This window comes from Sapajus apella, unplaced genomic scaffold (assembly GCF_009761245.1).
Source record: "Sapajus apella isolate SASKATOON/1434 unplaced genomic scaffold, GSC_monkey_1.0 scaffold33, whole genome shotgun sequence".
NCBI lineage: Eukaryota > Metazoa > Chordata > Mammalia > Primates > Cebidae > Sapajus > Sapajus apella.
Genome location: NW_022436973.1, coordinates 8,278,270 through 8,301,201, shown reverse-complemented (window position 1 = coordinate 8,301,201; position 22,932 = coordinate 8,278,270). Strand labels below are relative to the sequence as shown.

Genomic DNA, 22,932 nt, shown 5'->3' with positions numbered 1-22,932 from the left:
AGCATCTCCCACCAGTCCCACCAACAAAGTGCTGGTCCTAGCTGCTATCATCTCTTGGCCCTATTATGAGAGCCCCTGATGGTTGTCCTATTCCCTTCCTTGCTGGTTCCAGTCTTTCCCAGAGCAGTCAGAGGGATGATTTCTCACTTCACTCAGAGAAAAAACCAAAGTCTTTAAAATGGCCTCTGGCAGCTTGACGTGACCTGGCCCCTGCGAGCCCTCAGCCCTCCTCTCCCCTGGCTGCTTGCTCCAGGTCGCCCCCTAGCGGCCTCACTGTTCCACCGACTGCGCATACTCCTCCCCAGGGCACTGCCCCTTCCCATCTGGTAGGCTCCTTCCTCCTCTTCTGGACATTTTCATCCTCACTTGTAAAATACAGGTAACTTGCACCTCTGTCACCCAGACTTGTGATAGTCCAGTGTCTGACTCAGAAAGGTGTGGAAGGACTGCTGAACCCCCAGCCTCTCCTCCCTGAGATGCCTGGTTTCCCTCCTAGGAGAAGGGCGTAGTCTGCAGAAAAAGGCTACTTTTCAACAGTCTTGGGCAGGCGGGCCACACTCTTCCAGGCCTTTCTCCCACTGTAGGTTATGGGCCCTTCCTCCCCGATCTTGGAACTACTTCAAGGCTCAGGGAAGCCCTGCACATCTGGAGCCCCCGTACTTGCCCCATTTTCATAAGCAGACAGAGCTCTGGGCTCTGTCCCACCACCTTGAGCCCACAGGAGGTTGGCAAGGCCTCCAGCACATCCACAGGGCCAGTCTTGCCAGTCTTCAACCCTTTAGTCTTCATATCACAGAGGCAAGCTGCCTGCTCCTGCCCTGAGCACCAACCAGTACTGCCTCTAGACATGCTCCACACAGTAAGGCACAGTGGAAAGACTCCATTTCTGCAATCAGCCTGGTTTCCTTATGAGTAGAACGGAAGGAGGAATACCCCTATGCTTTGCCAGGCTAGAGTGAAAGCCATTCCACAGAAGGCCCAGTGGAGCACCAGGCATACCATTAGCACCCAAGCAGCACCTGCTCCCCATGTCCTGAGACCTTGGAGAGGGGCCCACCTGGTTTCGTTGACGCCCCATCAGCAGCACGCAGAGGACATAGAGCACTTCCAGTTTGTACATGATCTCATGCATAATCTTCATTGACTGGGGCAGCTGGGTCCTGGCTGACGTGTGAGGCAGGCCATTCTCCTCAGAAGCCCCTGGAGGAGGGAACACAATGGAGGCTGACACAGCCACCAGAGAGAAGATTGAGTCATGGCTTGTGAGGAAACACATTTCTACCCCTCAAACCTGCTCTGAACAGACTTGAGGTAACACAGCCATTCAGCTAGGCCTTGAGCCTAAAACAGAGGCTCTAAAAGCTACAAAACTCCCTCCAAACCCCAAGGAGCCAGGCAAGCTCAGGGACTCGGAAAAATGGACTCTGCAGTAGCTGCGTCTCATCAACTTTAACATAAAGTAAAAATATTCAGACACAGTAACACAGTTACATGACCCATCCCTCCCTGCTTATCCCCTCCTCCTGCCACCAGCCAGACCCCCCAGAAAGTACCCAGGCAGATGTCTGACAGCAAATTCTGTGGAACTCTCTTCAAGTCGCAAATGGCTCTACTTACTTGGTTCTTCTGCTGAGATTCCATGAGGGAACACTGCTGAAGCCTGAGAGGGATCCCTTTTGAAGAATCCCCCCCACCACCACCCCATTTTTTAAAAGAAGAACCATCCAAATTTTTCTAAAGGTTCAACTTTCTAAAGCAGACTGGGTATCATAACTGATGCTACTGATGCAGATGAACAGATATCTACAGGCAGATTACCATTTTAATCAATGTCATTACTGCTAACATCAACAGCAACTAATATTTATGGGACGCTTGTGTGTCAGACTTGCTGGCTTTGTAACTGTGGGAAAGTCACCTCCTCACTAGGCCTTAGACTGCTCTGTATTACTGCAGCAGACAGCTAGGGTTATAACCTGTGAGGATTCAATGGGAACAAAAGAGAAGCCCAGCATCTGATTCTTAGGAAGCCCCCAGTCTCACTCTGTCACCCAGGCTGGAGTGCAGTGGTGCGACCTCAGCACCGTGCAACCTCTGCCTCCTGGGTTCAAGCGATTCTCCTGCCTCAGCCTCCCAATTTGCTGGGATTACAGGCACATGCCACCACACCTGGCTAATTTTTCTATTTGTAATAGAGACGTAGTTTCACCATATTGGCCAGGCTGGTCTCAAACTCCTGACCTCAAGTGATCGGCCTGCCTCGGCCTCCCAAAGTGCTGGGATTACAGGTATGAGCTACCGTACCTGGCCTAGATCCCTATTATATTAAGAGGGCACTGGTCAGAGTCAGGAGAGGCTAGGTGATCTTAGCAGAGTGACTTCCCTTGTTTCCTCATCTTTAAGGTGAAAGGATGAATAAGTAACTGTCAAGGTCCTCTCAAGCTCCTACAGAAACTGTTTCCCTAGTAGCCTTTGCAAAGGCCTCTATGTTCAGGTAAGGCTCATACAGAAGACACAGTGATACTCTGCAAAGTATTAAGACGGAAAAACCTAACCTATTCCGGCCAGGTGTGGTGGCTCATGCCTACAATCCCAGCACCTGGGGAGGCCAAAGTGGGTGGATTGCTTGAACCCAGGAGTTTGAGACCAGTTGGACAACACAGTGAGACCTCATCTCTACAAAAAACTATTAAAAAGTAGCTGGGCATGGTGGCATGCACCTGTGGTCCCAGCTATTCAAGAGGCAGAGGTGGGAGGAGGACTGCTTGAGCCTAGAAGGTGAAGGTTGCAGTGAACCAACAGAGATCATGACACTGCACTTCAGCCTGAGCAACAGAGCCAGACCCTGTCGCAAAAAGAGAGAGAGAGAGAATCTAACTGATTTTATCCTACAGACTTGGAACTGTTTTTCCCAGCCATGTTAAAATCACGACCCTAGAAGACGACAAGCTGCTGAATGAGATGTGACTGAGACACAGCATTGCACAGTAGTTAAGAGCACAGATACTGAAGCCAGACTACTGGGTTTGAATACCATTCACTAGCTGGGTGGTCTTCAGTAAATCAGCTGCTTCAGTATCCATCCGCTTTTGCTAAACAGCAATAATGACACACACACTTACCCCTTAATGCTGTAGGGAGCAGAGGAATATACTGAAGATGCCTGGAGCAACGCCCCACACAAGTAAGCAACATATAAACCAAATAGAAGTTAAGTTCTCAGAAAACAGTTTTTCTGTTAATGCTTGCTACTTTATTTTCTTCTTTTTGATCTCTAAGCTTTTAATGAGAACTAAAGTGGCAGGAGGCAAAGACTCAGGAAAAATTTACTGGAGAAATTTTTAATTTAAGAGATTCTATCTACTCATATTTATTCTCCTGTACCTTGGGCAGAAAACCACAGTTACTCAATTTCCATGTTAGGACTCCTTGGCCCAGCTCCCAGAACAGTTAAGTGTCAACTAATCTGTGAAGTGAACCTGAAGGACTATCATGCAGAATCCTGCCTATGTTGTGCACTGCTGTGTGACCTTGCGTGCTTGGCACCCTCGGCACCCGGCCTTTGGTGCTCTAGGGAGTCCTGCAGGAAGGATGTTTATGGAAGCAGTGGGCACAGCGTGCTGCACACAAGTCCTACTCAGAAATGAATGTCTGGGAAGAAAGAGACGGGGCAGCTTGACGCCTCTCCAAGTCACCACCAACTTTTGGTGCCTGGCTTGCACAGACCTGACAGATTGTCTGGGATAAATATTTTCAAGAAACAGTCTCCAAAGCAATGGCCAGAGCTTAGCAACAACGTCAGTCCCAAGGATGAGGATGGAAAACCAGCCTGTGCTTCCTTCTAAGTCTCTTGGGTCTGCTGTACTGACTAGAGCGGTCACCACTCTGTCTGCACTGCACTCCATTTTCTGTGGCCATGCACATTCACATTTTTTTTTAAAACAGCTTTGGGCTACAATGTACATACTATGCAATTCATCCATTTAATTAACCATGAAACTGTGATTTTTTTTTTTTAAGATAGTTACAGAGTAGTTACACAGCCATTACCACAGTCAATTTTACAATATCTTCATCACCCCCAAAAAGGAGCCTTGGACTTGTTACCAGTCACTTCGTATTTCCCACCAAACCCCTTTGCTCTAGGCAACCATGAAACTATTTTCCGTCTCTATGCAACTGCCTATTCAGGACACTTCATATTAATGAACTCATACAATAAGTGGTCTTTCGTGACTGCTTCTTTCACCTAGCACAATGTTTTCAAGGTTTACCAATGTTGTAGTACGTATCTATATTCCATTTTTTTATTGCTGAATAATACCCTCTAATATGAATATATCACATACTGGCTTGGTACAGTGGCTCATGCCTGTAATTCCAGCATTTTGGGAGGCCAAGGTGGGAGGATCATTTGAGCCCAGGAGTTTGAGCCCAGCTTGGGTAATATCGCAAGACCTTGTCTCTACAAAAAAAAAAAATATTAGCTGGGCGTGGTGGCATGCACCTGTGTTTTCAGCTACTCGGGAGGCTGAGGTGGGAGGACAGCTGTGCCTGGGAGGTGGAGGCTGCAATGAGCTGTGATCACACCACTGCACTCTAGCCTGGGCGACAGAGCAAGAAGAACCTGTCTCAAAAAAAAAGTATACCATATCCTGTTTATTCATTAATCAGCTGATAGTCATTTGGGTTATTTCCATAGTTTGGCTATTATGAATATGCTGTGATGAACATTCCTGAACAAGTTTTTGTATATTTTCATTTCTCTTGGCTGTATTCCTGGGAGTAGGATTCTGGGCCCTATGACGTAACAGCATGTTTAAGCTTTTGAGGAACTGATAGACTATTTCCTAAAGTGGCTTCACTATTTTACATGCCCACTAATAGTGAATGAGGGTTCTGATTTCTCCATATTCTTGCCCACCCTTATTATCCACCTTTTTTGATGATAACCATTCTAGTGAGTCTGAAATAGTATATCACTGTGGGTTTTTTTTGTTTTTCCTCTATCACCTAGTGGCAGGATCATAGCTCACTGCAGCCTTCAACTCTGGGCCCAAACAATCCTCCCACCTCACCCTCCCAAGTTGAAGTTGCCAGGACTATGGGCATGTGCCACCATGCCTGGCTAACCAAAAAACATTTTTTTTTGTAGAGATGAGGTCTTGCTCTGTTGTTCAAGCTGGTCTTGAACAATCCTCCTGCCTCGGCCTCCCAAAGTGTTGGGATTACAGGTGAGAGCCACCGTGCCTGGTCTCACTGTGGTTTTGATTTGCATTTCTCTGATGTTGAACATTTTTCACCTGCTTACTAATTATTTGTATATCTTCTGTGGAGAAATGTCTATTCAGATCCTTTGTCTATATTTTGAAATGGGTTGTCTTTTTGAGTTACGGGAGTTCTTTATAAGTTCTAGATACAAATCCCTTCTTAGATATACGGTTTGCAAAAATGTCCCACTCTGCCTTCCCCACAAAAAATGTTCTTCCATTCTGTGGGTTCTCTTTTCAGTTTCCTGATGGTGTTTTCTGAGGCACAAAATTTTAATTTTGATGAAGTCCAATTTATTATTTATCTGGTTGCTTGTGCTTCAGATGTCATGTGTATGACATCTAAATTGTCAAATCCAAGGTCATGAAGTTTTATCCTTATATTTCTTTCTAAGGGTTTTATAGGTTTAGCTCTTACATTTAGGTCTTTGACTCTTTTAATTTTGTGTATCATGTGAGGCAGGGGATCTAACTTCATTCTTTTGCATGTGGACAGCAAATGGTCCCAGTACTATTTGTTGAAAAGCCTACTGTTTCTGCCACTGAATGGTCTTGGTATCTGTAGAAGATCGGTTGATCATAATAAGCATGAGGGTTTATTTCTGAACTCTCAAAAACATTCCATTGATCACTATGTCTGTCCTCAGGCCAGCAGCACAGTGTCTTGATTGCAGCTTTGTGGTCAGTTTTTGAATCAGAAAGTGAGTTCTCTTAGGTGTTTTGTTTTTTCTGGGACACAGTCTTACTGTCACCCAGGCTGAAGTGCAGTGGCACTGTCACAGGTTACTGCAGCCTCAAACTCCTGGGTTCAAGCTACCCTCCCACCTCAGCCTCGTGAGTAGCTGGGTCTATAGGTGGGTGCCACCATGCTTGACTTTTTTTTCTTTTTGGAGACGGAGTCTCATCCTGTCATCCAGGCTGGAGTGCAATGCGTGATCTCGGCTCACTGCAAACTCTGCCTCCTGGGTTCAAACAATTCTCCTGCCTCAGCCTGCCAAGTAGCAGGTGGCACACGCCACCACGTCCAGTTAATTTTTTATCTTTAGTAGAGACAGGGTTTCACCATGCTGGTCAGACTTGGTCTCGAACTTCTGACCTCATGATCTGCCCGCCTCAGCCTCCCAAAGTGCTGGGATTACAGGCATGAGCCACCATGCCCAGCCCAAATTTTTAAATTTTTTGTAGAGACAGGGGTTTCATGATGTTACTTAGGCTAGTCTTAAACTCCTGAGGCCAAGCGATCCTCCTGCCTCAGCCTCCCAAGTGCTGGGATTATAGGCATGAGCCACTGCACCCAGCCCATTTTTCAAAACCGTTTTTGTTAATCTGAGTCTCCTGCATTTCCATATGAATTTTAGGATCAACTAGTCCATTTCTGCAAAGTAGTCAGAGATTTCTGACAGAAAATGTGTTGGATCTGTAGGGCCGATCTGTAGATTGGAATGGGAATACTGCTACCTTAATATTAATCTTCTGGTTCAAAGACATGGGATGTCTTTACATTTATTTAGGGTTTAATTCCTTTCAATGATGTTTTGGAATTTTCAGAGTATAAGTTTTACACTTGTTAAGTTCATATGTATTTTATTTTTTGATGCTATTGTAAATAAAACTGTTTTCTTAATTTCATTTTTGGTTTGTTGACTGCTATGTATAGAAATACTACTCATTCTTTAATATTAGCCTTGTATTCTGAACCTTTGTTGAATCTGTTTATTAGCTTATTGGTTTTTGTAGGTTCCTTAGGTTTCTCTACATATAAGATAATCCCATCTGTGAATAGTTTCACTACTCTTCTAATTTGCATGCCTTTAATTCCTTTTCTCGCCTAACTGCCCTAGCCAGAACCTCCAATACAATGCTGAAGAGAAGTGGCAGGGCACTGCCACTTCCAGATACGATCAGGAGCTCACCTTGTTCCTGATTTTAGTGGGAGAAGCTTTCAATTTTTTGCCTTTAGGTGTCCTGTTAGCCATGGGTTTTTTTGTAAATGCCCTTTAACAGGCTGAGGAAGTTCTCTTCCGAGTTTTTGTTTCCACTATGAAGGGGTGTTGGATTTTGTCAAATGCTTTTCTGTGTCTATTCAAATGATGATGTGGTTTTTGTCCTTTATTCTATTAATACGGTATATTATATAAGCTGATTTTCAAATGTTGAGCCAAACTTGCATAAATCCATTTGGTCATGGTATACAATCCTTGTATGTTGCTGTAGTTGGTGTGCTAGTATTTGCTGAGGACTTTTGCACCTATAATCATAAGAGATACCAGTCTTGTGATGTCTTTGTCTTGTTTTGGTGTCATGATAATACAACCTCAAAGAATAAGTTAGAAACTGTTCCTTCCTCCTTTATTTTATATTTGAGTCTGGAAAGTATTGGTGTTAATTCTTCTTGAAACACTTGGTAGAATTAACCAGTGAAGCTGTGTGGGCCAGGACTTTTCCTTATGGGCAGTTATTCGTTATTTATTCAATCTTGTTGTTATATTTCTTTCAGATTTTCTGTTTCTTCCTGAGTTAGCTGCGGTAGTCTGTGTCTTTCTTTTAACTTGCCCACTGTGTTAATTTATAGGCATACGTTGTTTACAGTATTCCCTTACAGTCCTTTTACTTTCCTAAGGTTAGTTGTAATGTACCTTCTTTCATTTCTAATTTAGTGATCTGAGCCTTTCTTTTTTGCTCAGTGTGGCTAAAAGTTTGTCAACTTTGTTGATCTTTCTAAAAATTACCTTTAAAAAAATTGCCTTTGGTTTTGTAGATTTTCTCTGCTGTTTTTCTATTCTCTATCTCACCAGTTTTCACTCTAATCCTATTACTTCCTTTTCACCTTGAGATGTTTGTTCTTTTTCCAATGACTTAAGGTAGAAGTTTAGATTTTTGGAAAAATGTTGGGATTTATAGCTTTAAAGTTCCCTCTAAGCATGCTTTAGCTGCATCCCGTAAGTTTGATATATAGTGTCATTTTCATTTGTCTCAAAATATTTTTTTTTTCTCTCAGACGGAATCTTGCTCTGTCACACAGGCTGGAGTGTATCTCGGCTCACAGAAGTACATATGCAGTTCATATCTACTGCTGAGTCTTACTAGTAAATTTTTCATTTTGATTATTATACTACTCTTACTTTTGTTATTTTTTATTTATTTATTTATTTTTTGAGATAAAGTCACCTAGGCGCAACTGCAGTGGCACAATCTCAGCACACTGTGACCCCCACCTCCCAGGTTCAAGCGATTCTCAAGCCTCAGCCACCCAAGTAGCTGGGATTATAGGTATGCACCACCATGCCCAGCTAATTTTTGAATTTTTAATACAGATGGAGCTTTGCCATGTTGGCCTGGCTGGTCTTGAATTCCTGGCCTCAAGTGATCTGTTCACCTCAGCCTCCCAAAGTGCTGGGATTATAGGCATGAGCCACGACACCTGGCCTGATTTACACTTCAACTCCAGAACTTCCATTGGGCTCTTTTTAAACTCTTCCTATCTTTTTATTGTTATTCTCTATTTAATGACACATTATCAAATAGTCCTTTACTTTGTCAAGCAGCTTTAGTTCTTTGATCATATTTTTAATGGCTGCTTTGAAGTCACTGTTAAATCTGGCATCTGGACCCTTTCGCAGGCAATTTCTGTCACTTGCTTTTTCTTGTGTATAGGTTACACTTTCCTGTTTTTTCAGTCTCTATTTTTGTTAAAAACTGGACATTTTTGACTGGGCGAAGTGGCTCACACCTGTAATCCTAGCACTTTGGGAGGCCGAGGTGGGTGGATTGCCTGAGCTCAGGAGTTCAATACCAGCCATACCAGCCTGGGCAACTCGGTGAAACCCTCTCTCTACTAAAATACAAAAAATTAGCCAGCCGTGGCGGCGTGTGCCTGTAATCCCAGCTACTCTGGAGGCTGAGACAGGAGAATCACTTGAACCTCGGAGGCAGAGGTTGCAGTGAGCTGAGATTACACCACTGCACTCCAGCCTGGGCGACAGAGCGAGACTGTCTCCAAAAAAAAAGAGACATTTTAGGTAATATACTGTAGCAACTCTGCATACTGATCCCCCGCTCCTTCAGGGCTTGTTATTGTTATTTGCTTATTTATTAGTTTAGTAACTTGGCTAGGCTATTTTAATAAAGTCTCTTTCTCCAAAAGACTGGTGAAGGTTTTAATGTTGTGCCTCAGAGAGTGCAGTCTTGGGCATGTACAGAGTCTCCCTGGGATGACATTCAACCAGGCTGTCTTTGACCGGCTCTTTCCATGACCTCTCTGTTAAGCTTTCTGCCTCTTCTGGTATCACATCCAGCTGTTAGGCTCTACTAGCTGCAGTCTTGACTGTTTTTGACAATGCCCTGGAGTATAAACTGCTCCAAAGTCTAATTCAATTAAATTCAGGAAGGGGTAATTTTTGAAACTGAACTTTGTTCTAACCTTAGGAGAGTTCTTCTCAGCTGTCTCTTTCCCTGGTTCTCTGGTGAACTAGCTGGCCTGTAGACCACCCTGTTCTTAATTAAGAAGAGATACCTGACTGGGTGCAGTGGCTCATGCCTATAATCCTAGCACTCTGAGAAGGCAAAGGCAGGTGAATCTGTCTCTATTCAAAAAAAGAGAAAATATAAAAAATAAAAGAGTGAAAAAAAAATAAGAGGTATCTGTCTTTATTTGCTTATCATCTCCTTAGGCATGAACTTCCCTAGACCCTGTTCTTAACTGCCTCTCTCCCTGGGCAAATTCTCGGAGCAGGGTCAGTAGTCTCTAGTCTTCTGAGCTTGCCTCTCCCAGTGTAAAACCTTTGTACATCATCAAGCTACGGCAAAGGTGAGACAGCCATAGAATCCTTAGCCTGAAGTACGTGGGACAGAGCTTCCATACTGTTGAGTGTGGTATGGAGGTGGGGCGAGGAAGGAAGCCTCTGATCTCTTTGCCATACTCACCGAGAACTTAGCCTCTTTAATTTGGAGCTGGACGGAGTAAGAAAAGTTGGTGGCCTGCCACTCCCCATGAGACACCTATTCCTTGTTTGGGAGCAGAGAATTCCTGGGTTTGTATATTCTGAACCCATCCTGCTGGCCAGAGTCAAATCCTTCAGGGATGGGCACCTAACCAAAGATGGGCCAGAGTCCTTCACCAGGAAGCTGGAGCTGAGACTGGGAGTCTTCTTATTTACTAGGCAGTCTTCTGCCTAGTCCCATCAAGGGGACCAGGAAAACGCAGGGTACAATGAGAGAGAAGACTAAAGAAACACCGTAGAAAGAAAAAGAAACGAGGAGAGAAGTTTCCAGGTTCCTAAGAATGCTCTGGTTACTGGTTCTTGTCAGTCCCTGAGACACAGCAGTCTCAGGTCTGCAATAAAGCCCTTCTCCCTGAAATCAGATCCACTTTGGGGTGTTCAGTGGGGTTTCTGTAACAAGCTGTCAAGAATCTTAATAGATACAGTCTATAATTGCCTTGAGGAAAATTCTACTTTGAGCAAATCTCAAATTAATCCTTCCTTGGAAAGGAAGGCAAGAATGGTCCCAGGGGCCCAAGGAAAAGCTCGTGATCACTAAGGGAGTGATCCACCCATACCTTGATTGTGTTCTGACTCCTCATTGGCCACTCGCATCAGGGCATCTAGCACCAAAGCATTGTCTAGCCATGTGTACCACTCCTCCAACTCCTGAAGAAAGCTGGCTGTTCCCGTTGACTCTGACACCTTTCGAGTCGCCAGTTTGCAAAGCCGCTCAACAAAGCCAGGGATGCTGAGAAGGGCCGCTGCCAGGAAGAAAACGAGAAAATTTTCAAAACAGAGACGAGCAAAACTACCCCTAAAACCCTAACAAACAATCTGCATGACAGGAACAATTCTTCCTCTGATGGCAGCTAGTTAAAGCTACTCTTTTAAAATGAAATGCCAAGCCAAGGTAAAATAGTAATTATGTTATAGGCATAAGCTCAATTTTTAGCAGGTACAGGAAAGCAATCTTTTTATCTATTAGGAATAAAATTAGAATAATCTGTATGCCTTAAATTTGTGTGTCTTTGATCCAAGAGGTCAATTTCTGGGAATTTACTATAAGAAAATAGCCAGTCATAATATTACATAAGGACATCTGTATAAAGAGGCTCACTGATGTGGTTTCTGTAACAGCAAAAAGGTGAAGATAACTAAATGTTTATCAACAGGTGACTAATTAAATACAACGATACATTTATGCAATGGAATATTACATAGGTGTTAAAAATGATGACACACACATCTTTATATAGTGACTCAAACAGCTGTTAAAATTTACTTGTTAGGGAAAAAGAGTAAATTATTAAACAGTATGGGTTTCGTTAAGTTCATTTTCTTCAAAAATTTAAATATTCCCTTCTTTAAAATACACAAATAATGGCTGGGTGCAGTGGCTCACGCCTATAATCCCAGCACTTTGGGAGGCTAAGGTGGGTGGATCACGAGGTCAGAAGTTCAACAACAGCCTGGCCAATAAGGATGAAACCCCATCTCTACTGAAAAAAAAAAAAAAAAAAAAAAAAAAAAAAAATACAAAAATTAGCCAGGCATGGTGGCACACGCCTGTAGTCCCAGCTACTCGGGAGGCTGAGACAGAAGAATTGCTTGAACCTGGGAGGCAGAGGTTGCAGTGAGCCGAAATCATGCCACTGCACTCCAGCCTGGTGACAGAGCAAGACTCCATCTCAAAAAAAAAAAAATTCATTTTTTTGGTCCTACAGGGTGATAGCAAAAAAAAAAATACACAAATAAGGAACAAAAGCATATATACCAAGGGATTTACTGTGGCTATTCCTGAGCAGGAGAGAATATAAACATTTCTCTTAAAATCACTCGTCTATAGTTTCTAATTTTCCTGTAACATTTACTAGCAGGATGAAAGAAGATAAACATAATTTAAGGTTAAAAAAAAAAACCACTGAATAATTACCCAATTTTTCTTTCCACCGATCTCATTTTATTCACAATGACTGAGGTGGGAATTCTGATCAGCACAGAAGAACATCATAAACTTTGGAGACAGGGAGATCGAGGTTCAAATCCTGACTCCACCATTTAACCTTCTTTAAAATGAGACTAATGCCTGTTCAAGTTTGCTTGTATATGCACTAAATCTCCCTGAAAGGACAGAAAAGAAGCTGACTGCAGTGGCTGCCACTGTAAACAGCCATTAAGATGGAAATAGCCAAAATGTCCATCAAGTGGAAAAGGGAATTAGGTCTCTGGGAATAAGAGTGGAATGGAAACTTTTCAATAAATACCTTTTTGAATCTGCAGATTTTTTGGAGCCATGTGAATGTTATACCTAATTAAAAATTAGTAAATAACTAGATATTTCAGTGTATTAGGGGATTACTATTAATTTTTTATATGACAGAGTTATATTTCTTAAAAGTCATTATCTTGCAGAAATACTGCAATATATGCAGGTGAAATTATAAAATGTCTGGGGTTTACTTCAAAATAACCCAAGGTGAAGTAGAGAATAGTCAATGGGAGTAGAGATAAAGTAAAACAGGCTGGCTGGGCGCAGTGGCTCACACCTATAATCCTAGCACTTTGGGAGGCCAAGGTGGGTGGATCACTTGAAGCTAGGAGTTTAAGACCAGCCTGGCCAAGATGGCAAAACTCCGCCTCTACCAACAATACAAAAATCAGCCAGGCATGGTAGCACGTGCCTGTAGTCCCAGCTACTCAGGAGGCTGAGGTACAAGAATTGCTTGAACCCAGGATGCAGAGGTTGCAGTGAGCTGAGATCATACCACTGTACTCCAGCCTGGACGACACACACACAAAATAAGACAGCGCATCAGCTGACAATTGTTGAAGCCGAATGATGAGTAAATGGTATTAGAGGTGTTCTAATTTTACATGTGTGAATTTTCCATAATGAAAAATTTTATTTTATTTATTTTTCCCTTAAATATTAGATAGCAAGATAGTAAGTTTACTTATTTTTGAGACAAGGTTTGGCTCTGTTATCCAGGCTGCAGGGCTTGGCACAATCTCAGCTCACTGCAACCTTTGCCTCGTGGGCTCAAATCATCTTCCTACCTAAGACTCCCAAGTAGCTAGGATTACAGGCACACACCACCATGCCCAGCTAATTTTTGTTCTTCTTTTGGTAGAGACAGGGATTTGCCATGTTGCCCAGGCTGGCACTGAACTCCTGGGTTCAAGCTATGGCATGCCTCAGCCTCCCAAAGTGCTTGAATTACAGGCGTAAGCCACCACACAAGCCATAATAAAAAAATTTTAAAGTAAGATTCAAAAGAATACAACATTAAAGGAAATTAAAAAATATATTTTTATTAGCTATTACTAATTTAAAATAATTACTATAGTAATTAGGGGGATTATATTAAGTCATATAAATTCAGTGCCCACCACAAAGTTTGATAAATAATCTTGGTTCCTTTTTCATCTCCTATTAGTGAGTGGCTATAAGATGGTATTTGACCCCACTTAAAAAATAAAACTACGCTGAAGTTCCTCAAAAAGTCAAACATAAAATTACCATATGACCCAGCAATTTCACTCCTATATACACAAAAGAACTGAAAACAGGTGTGCACACAAATATGTGTACACATATGTTCACAGCACTATTCACAACAGCCCAAAGATGAAAACATCCCAAATGTTCATAGAATGTAGAGATAAACCGTGGTATCTACACATGATATTATTCAACCATATAAAGGAATAAAGTACGGACATGCTACAACATGAATGAACCTCAGAAACATTATGCCCAGTGAAAGAAACCAGATTCAGAAGGCCATACACTATATGATTCCATGTAGTTATGCACTGCATTAACACTGCTGTGTTCAATGACGGACCATATAGAGGATGGTGGTCCCATCATATTATAACACTGTATTTTTACTACACCTTTTTCCTATGTTTAGATACACAAACACCATTATGGTACAACTATCTATAGTATTCAGTACAGAAACATACTGTACAGGTTTGCAGCCTAGGTGTATAGTGGGCTATACCAGCTAGGTTTGTGCAAGTACACTGTGACATTCACACAATGACAAAATCACCTGAGTTTCTCAGAAGGACAGAGATTAAGAGACATATGACTGTGAATGAAGTAATCAGAATAGGTAAATCCACAGAGAAAAAAAGCAGAATGGTGGTTGTCGGCAGTTAGGGAGAAGTGGTAATGGGAAGCAGCTGCTTAATGTGTATGGGGTTTCCTTTTGGGGTGATGAAAACATGCAACTAGATAGAGGTAGTAGCTGCACAACACTGTAAAGGCGCTAAATGCCACTGAATTGTTCACTTTAAATTGGTTAATTTCATATTATGTGACCTCTATCTCCATAAAATAATTATACAGAGATCGATTTTTTTTTTGAGATACCATTTTTTTAACATATCAACTTGGCAAACATAAAGAAGTTTGAAATTGCTGTGTACTGGGAAGGCTGCAAACAGGGTGGGAAGATGAACAAGTAATTTCTTTGGAGGGTTAATTTGTCAATACTTATCAAGTCTCATTAATAGGGGACTAGTTAATTAAAAGTATGGTATGCCCATATAATAGAATACTATATAATTACAAAAAGGAATCTCATAATTCTATATATACTGGAATGTAATCTTTGGCAAGATAAGTTAAATAAAAAGAGACAGGGCAGTGCTTATTTTATATTACTTATTTACATTACCATCTGTACAAATAGGAAGCAATCTCTCTCCCTCCTTCCCTTATCCCATGACTGAGTATGTATAGAATATCTTTGGAGGCACGTTTAAGAAACTGGGAAAAAGTTACCACAGGGAGAGGGAAAAAATTTCTGCTGTACATCTGCTGTTCCTTTTTACTTTTTTTTTTTTTTGAGATGGAGTCTTGCTCTGTCATCCAGGCTGGAGTGCAGTGGTGCGATCTCAGCTCACCGCAACCTCTGCCTCCAGGTTCAAGGAATTCTTCTGCCTCAGCCTCACATGTAGCTGGGGTTGCAGGCACACGTCACCACACCCAGCTGATCTTTTGTATCTTTAGTAGAGACAGGGTTTCACCATAATGGCCAGGCTGGTCTCGAACTCCTGACCTCATGATCCGCCTGCCTCAGCCTCCCAAAGTGCTAGGATTACAGGTGTGGGCCACTGCACCTGGCCTGTACCATTAAAAAAAAATCTTAGGTATATATTATTTTTTCTAAAAACAAATAAATAGGCTGGGCATGGTGGCTCATGCCTGTAATCCCAGCATTTTGGGAGGCTGTGGGTGGATCACCTGAGGTTAGGAGTTTGAGATCAGCTTGGCCAACATGGCAAAACCCCATCTCTACTAAAAATACAAAAAAAATTAGTCGGGCACGGTGGTGCATGCCTATAGTCCCAGCTACTTGGGAGGCAGAGGCACAAGAATTGCTTGAACCGGAAGGTGGAGGTTGTAGTAAGCCGAGATTGTGCCACTACACTCCAGCCTGGGAGACATAGCCAGACTCTATCTAAAAAAAAAATAAATAAATAAATAAAAAGAATTTGTATTCTACATGAAAATTTTCACATAGTTGGATTTTTATTCTTATACTTTTTTTCTCTAGCGAAAAGAGCTCCTGTTGCTTGAACTGCTCCTCTCAGGACAGTATGTAGGAGCTAGTCTTCCCCATTCCGGCACACTGAACACACTCCTCCAGATGTGATGTGCCCAGCACTCAGCGTTGTAAGTCGGACTTTCCACTTGAGATTCTTGAGCTGTTTTGAGTCCCTCATCTCTTGAGAAGCTGATAGAAGATATAGACCTTCTCCCGAGAAAAAATTCACTGGACCAATCATACCTAGCAACTCACATACAATCTCATGGACTGGCATCCCAGCATCATACAGTCCTTGTAATTCTCATAGCTTTATCAATAGCTACCACACCTTGTTGGTTAATGTTAAAGTGACAACTAAATCACTCACAACTCCTGAGAGTTTCTGCAGAAGCAGGCCTCTTCTCTCCCCTCGTTTTTGAAACATCAGCGTTTTCCACACACTCTTGTAGTTTCCCCTAGCGCTTAGGCCCTGCTTTCCAGCTTCATGTGTTGCATAAATTAGGCCCTCTCAGCTAAATGTCACTTATAAACTGACAATTATCTAGCCTATAGCTTCATTTACATCTCTGCTCAAAATCTTGAATGTTGTTACTTTCCCTCAGAAGGAAATCATTTGTTCTCATCTGAATCGACAGAAGGAACAACTGGTAGTTCCGAGAATCTCAAAAAGGACTCAAGTAATGATTTATTTAATAACGAATCTCAAAAAAATAACGATTTACACTATTTTTCTGGAGCTCAGATAATTTACATTAGATAATTACAGGTAAACTATCTGAGCTCCAGGAAGATAGCATAAATCATTATTTTGCTGGGCAAGAAAGTGACCTCACAGCCACAGTTTATCAAAAACGAAACAAAAACTTTTGGCAACATCCTACATATTTCAGCTTTCCATATAGTTATGGACTGCATTCCCCCTCCCAAATTCATGTTGAAGCTCTAGTCCCAAAATGACTGCATTTTGAGACAGGGCCTTTAGGGAGTGTGATGGTTAATTTTAGCTGTCAACTCAACTGGATTGTGGGATGCCTACATGGCTGTTGAAGTATCGTTTCTGGGTGTGTCTATGAAGGTGATTCCAGAAGAGATTGGTGTATGGTCTGTGAACTAAGAAGGAAAATCTGCCCTCAATGTGGGCAGGCACCATCCATTTGGCGGGGGAAGCGAGGGGAGGTGATAGAGGAAAACAAAAAGGGATTCTCCCCCTTCTGGAGGAAGTTTTTTCCTCCTGCTCTTGGCTATAAGATTCCAGGATCTTTGGCCTCTGGTCTCTGAGACTTGCACCAACAGTCTCTGGGGTCCTCCGGCTAGGGGGCTACACCATTAGCTTTCCTGCTTCTAAGATTTCTGGACTTGGACTGAGCCATGCTAATGGCTTCTCAGGTTCTCCAGCTTGCAGATGGCTTATCTTTTATTTTATTTATTCATTTTTGGAGACAGAGTTTCACTCATCACCCAGGATGGAGTGCAATGGCGCGATCTCGGCTCACTGCACCCTCTGCCTCCTGGGTTCAAGCAGTTCTCTTGCCTCAGCCTCCCAAGTAGCTGGGATTACAGGTGTGCGTCACCACACCTCGCTGATTTTTGTGCAGATGGCTTATCACGGACTCTTCTGCCTCTATGATCATGTGAGCCAATTCTCCTAATAAATCCCCTCTCATAAATTCTATTGCTTCTGTCTCTCTGGAGACTGCTGTCTAATACAGGGAAGTAATTAAGGTTAAATGAGGTTATAAGCATGGGGCCCTAAACTGAGAAGACTGGTGTCCTTATCAGAAGAGGAACAGACACCAGAGATTTCTGCCTCTCCTCATCCACACAGAGGAAAAGTCCTATGTGGATACAATGAAAGGGTGGCCATCTAAAAGCTGGCAAGAAAGGCCTCACCAGGAACCAGTCCTGACAGCACCTTGATCTTGGACTTCCAGCCTCCAAAACTGTGAAAAAAATCAATGTCCATTAGTTAAGCCACCTGGTCAGGTTAACTTGTTATGGCAGCTCAAACTGACTGATACACACACCTGATATAAACGCATTCACTACTGGAGTGCAATTCAACAATGACAACATTCAGAGGGCTAAGACTTTTCTGACCCACTCTTGATTTAATTACATCCACCAGCTTGGCCTTACCAGGGCACTTGAATGAAGAAAAACGTGTGGGTAAGCAAATGGAGCAGAAATTATGGTCAGACTCTGTATAACCTCATGTGCAGAACACTACAACATTTAAGCTTTACCCCAAAAGCTACAAGCAGAATCACACACAGACTGTCTACCAGGTTAGTCACACGGGTATGAAAATGAATCTAGATATTTTATAAGGACTTTTAAGAAAAACTCCCCCCACACACAGAAACAAAAAACAACTGGGGTTTTGGGTCTCAGTAAAAAAAAAAAAAAAAAAAAAAAGAAAAAGAAAACCTAGCTGACTAGAATAGTTAATTCCCCAAGAATAACAGGTAATGCTAGTTTTACTTAAGTCAGTTTACAAACAGGCATGTGAAGGTAATCAATACTAACAGGATCAAAATCATCTGCCAGAACAGATTTCTTAAATGGGAAACGAAAAGATCAAAGTTACTTAGTGCCTCGGCATACACAGGTATTCTGTATAGAACCTTTCTAGCCCTCAGTTTCCTCATTATGTGCAATGGGGATACTAATCTCTATTTTACAGGGCGCTTGAAGATTAAATAAAATCACTTCTAGGTAAAGCAGTTAGCCCAGTATTTGCCACATAGCAGGAGCTTAGCAAATACGACCTTTTGTCGACGTATATGGAGGTGTGTACACCAGCTCTGAGGTATAATTTAGTTATAATGAAAATCACATTTTTTTTAACATGTAAATTTACTAAAATGAGAACTCCCCAAAAATCACAAAGGAGGAGTGGGAAGAAAACCATACACAGACCAAGGAAGATCTTGTATCTAGGGACACAGGAGGAAAAACAAATCTGGAAAGAAAATGACTAATCTGGGGTCAGAGTCCACAAACTTCTACCTTTACATGTGACTACAACACATAAAATTATATTCCCTGATAACCTACAAAGTACAGTTATGATCACCTCGTGTTCCTAACTAAAACTACGTATGAACAGAGTGAATAGAAGGCTCGTATTCAGCCTCAGGAGAGGGGCTGCTCTGAAGCACTTGGCAACTCTGCAGAGCCAGCCTGGGGAACGCACACAACTAGACTTTAGAAACAACTGTTTTCAGAGCATGATCAACGCTACCTCTGGATGGTCGTGGTTTTCTACTGCTGCTTTTTAATGATACATTTGCATTATTTTACTTTGCTTATTTGGTGTACCCTAAGGTACACAGGGAAAGGTTTTTGTATTAACAATATTTCTAGCCTGTTAACATTGAAAAACTAGCTTTTAAGACACAAGTTTCAGTTCAAATATGAATTATCTATACTCCTATGGCCAAAACACATATATGCCAGTTTCTCCAAAATCTGTGCAGGCAACATTTTAGATAGAACACAGTTCTTTTGCTACTGAACAGAAATAGGTGGGGTAGGTTGATCAGAATAGTGTTTTGTTTTTAAAGTAATACAGTTACATGGTTCTAAAATCAAACTATATTTAGAAGTATACAGTAAGGAGTCTCACTCCCACTGCTACTACCTTCCCTTACCACCTACTTCCTCCTATTAAGTAACCACTTCAGGTTTCTTGTGTATCCTTTCAGTTTCTTTAAGCATAAGATATGTGAGCAAACATATGGTCTTATCTCCCCAACTTAATACAAAAACTATCATATTATACACACAATTCTGTATTTTCCTCATCATTAATATACAGTGGAGATTTTTCTATACCAGTACATACAGATCTTCATTCTTTCAAAGCTACACAATTTTCCATTATATAAATATTGAATACATTAAGCAGTCTCTTGTTAACGAACATCTGGGTTCATTTTGTTATTACAACCAATGTTGCAATGAATAATTTTTTTTTTTTTTGAGACAGATTCTAACTCTGTTGCCCAGGCTGAAGTGCAGTGGTGGGATCTAGGCTCACAGCAACCTCCCCCTCCTTGGTTCAAGCAATTATCCTGCCTCAGCCTCCCAAGCAGCTGGGACTACAGGCGTGCACCACCACCATGCCCAGCTATTTTTTGTATTTTTAGTAGAGATGAGATTTTGCCATGTGGGGCAGGCTGGTCTCAAACTCTCAACCTCAACTGATCTTCCTGCCTCGGCCTCCCAAAGTGCTGGGATTACAGGCGTGAGCCAACGTTCCCAGCCTCAATAAATAATCTACAGTAGTCCTCCCTTAGCTAAGACCCCACAGTGAATACCTGAAATGGCAGATAGCACAAAGCCCTATATATACTATGTTTTTTCTTATACATACGTAAGTATAATAAAGCTTAATTTATATATCAGGTACAATAAGAGATTAACAACAATAACTAATTATAAAATAGAACAATTACAACAAGATGCTGTAATAGGAGTTATATGAATGTGGTCTCTTCTGGAATTTTTCAGTTAATATTTTCAGATTGCAGTTGACCACAGGTAACTGAAACCACAGGAAGTGAAACTGCAGACAAGAAGGGACTAGTGTCTATACATCGTATCTATAAAATGAAGGCCCAGGAGAGACTTAGTAGGTCAAAAGCATATGCATTTGTAATTCTGATAAAAAGTGGTTCTTTTTTGTGGTTCTGAGCCCATTAAAAAATCTAATGAGAGGTATGGAACTTGGTTCCCAAAATAATGAACAGATACACAAAATTTACATAACTAGCAGCCCTCATATGGATCCATCTCTAGAGATATTAAAAAGGGGTGCTAGGTGTCGTGGTTCACACATGTAATTCTAGCACTTTGAGAGGATGAGGTGGGTGGATCACTTGAGCCCAGGAGATCAAGATCAGCCTGGGCAACATGGCGAAGCCCCATCTCTTCAAAAAATACAAAAATTAGCCCGGTGTGGTGGCACTTGCCTATAGCCCAAGTTACTCGGGAAGCTGAGGTGGGAGGATAACCTGAGCCTGGAGAGGTCAAGGCTGCAGTGAGCCACAACTGGCCACTGCACTCCTGCTTGGGTGATGCAGTGAGATACCATCTCAAAAAAAAAAAAAAAAAGAGCTGGAAGATTTAGGAAGGGCCTCAGAGCTATAATCTCAAAATCTGAGAACTTGGAGACTTTACCTTGATTGATTTCAGCTGCAGAAGGCCCCAAACTCAAGCTCTTCTTCTGTTGAGCATTTTTGGCAAGAAGCGTGTGCTTGTCATCATTCCCTGTATCCATCTCTGAAATGGTGACAGCCAGAATCCGGCAGAAATTAGCGAGCTGCTGCTGATCGAAATTGGATACTAAGGAACTCAGATTGGGGACTTCATCTAGTCGGATCATTTCCTACAGAAGACAAAAATGAAACAATCCCCACGCTCAATTCACTCAAGAGATTGGATGTGCCTTTCTTTTTCATCCCCCTTATATGGGACTCAAGAGCTAGATCACTTAGGTTCGTATCTCAGCTCTGTAACTTGCAGCTCTGCAACCTTAGGTAAATTATAACAATCTTTCAAGTTTTTGCTTGTTTATCTGTAAAATGGGACTAACTTATCTCACAGGATTAGTCTGAGGGCTAAATTTACCTTTTGAGCACGACTGTTTTTACTCATTCTTGTGGTATATTTTGCCTATTTTTTAAAAAAGGAAATGCCTACAATTCAAGTTTTAGAAATCATAAATTACCATTCTTGCTATAGATTTTTTTAAAAAATAAAGGCCATGTGCAGTGGCTCACGCCTGTAATCCTAGTACTCTGGGAGGCTGAGGCGGGTGGGTCACCTAAGGTTGGGAGTTCGAGGCCAGCCTGACCAACATGAAGAAACCCCGTCTCTACTAAAAATACAAAATTAGCTGGGTGTGGTGGTGGGTGCCTTGTAATCCCACTATTTGGGAGGCTGAGGCAGAAGAATCGCTTGAACCCGGCAGGTGGAGGTTGCAGTGAGCCAAAATTGTGCCACTGCACTCTTACCTGGGCAATAAGGGCAAAAGTCCGTCTCAAAAAAAATAAATAAATAAATAAAAAATAAATAAATAAATACCTACTTCAAATATAGCTAAAGGCCTCTGAGTATCCCCCAATCAGTTGAATTTTCTTCTCTCCCCGCAGAGGTAACCATTGTTTTCAACTTTGTGTTTATGGTTCCCACGTATATTTTTATACAAATATTTCCATTAAAATACATGGTACTACTGCTCTGTGTGCACCGTGGGAATGGCACCATACTATAACTTACTTTTCATTCAACATTTTGAAAGTTTATCTACACTGATGCAAGCAGCTGCTTCAATCACTTCCCACTGTTTCACCCCACAGTTTAATCATTTCTCTCTTTTCCTTTTTTAAGAGACAGGGGTCTCACTCTGTTGCTCAAGCTGGAGTGCAGTAGCATCATCATAACTCACTACAGACTCAAACACCTAGGTCCAACCAATCCTCCCACTTCAGCTTCCCGAGTAGCTAGGGCTACAGGTGCACCCCATTACACCTAGTTTTTTAATAGCCTTTTTTTTTTTTCCCAGATGGAGTCTTGCGCTTTTGCCCAGGCTGGAGTGCAGTCGCATGATCTTGGCTCATTGCCAACTCCACCTCCCAGGTTCAGGCAATTCTCCTGCCTCCTCCCAAGTAGCTGGAATTATAGGTGCCTGCTACCACAACAGGCTAGATAGGATTTTGTCATGTTGGCCAGGCTGGTCCTGAACTCCTGACCTCAGATGATCCACCCACCATGGCCTCCCAAAGTGCTGGGATTATAGGTGTGAGCCACTGCACCCGGCCAATATCTTATTTTTATAGAGATGGGGTCTCACTATTGTTGCTCAGGCTGGAACTCCTTGCCTCAAGAAATCCTCTCACCTTGACTTCCTAAAGTGCTGGAATTACAGGCGTGAGCTACTATGCCTGACTCATTTTTCTTTTTTTGAGATGGAGTCTTGCTCTGTCACCAGGCTGGAGTGCAGTGGCGCAACCTCGGCCTCCCGGTTCAAAGATTCCCCTGCCTCAGCCTCCCAATTAGCTGGGACTACAGGCGCACACTACCATGCCCAGCTAATTTTTTGTATTT

At 42.1% G+C, this 22,932-nt stretch overlaps 1 protein-coding gene across 7 annotated transcripts in view; it reads right to left on the bottom strand.

Annotated features, from left to right (window-relative positions):
- TRPC4AP (transient receptor potential cation channel subfamily C member 4 associated protein) overlaps positions 1-22,932 on the bottom strand; it is a 78,598-nt gene that overhangs the window by 17,627 nt on the left and 38,039 nt on the right. For 5 of the 7 annotated variants that reach the window (XM_032295163.1, XM_032295158.1, XM_032295159.1 and 2 more), the window contains exons 7-9: positions 21,004-21,211; positions 10,828-11,013; positions 1,058-1,224 (exon numbers count right to left, since the gene is read on the bottom strand). In XM_032295163.1, the coding sequence (XP_032151054.1) occupies positions 1,058-1,224; positions 10,828-11,013; positions 21,004-21,211 (561 nt within the window). The remainder of the gene's footprint in view (positions 1-1,057; positions 1,225-10,827; positions 11,014-21,003; positions 21,212-22,932) is intronic. The other 2 variants (XM_032295157.1, XM_032295162.1) reach the window with 1 other exon arrangement.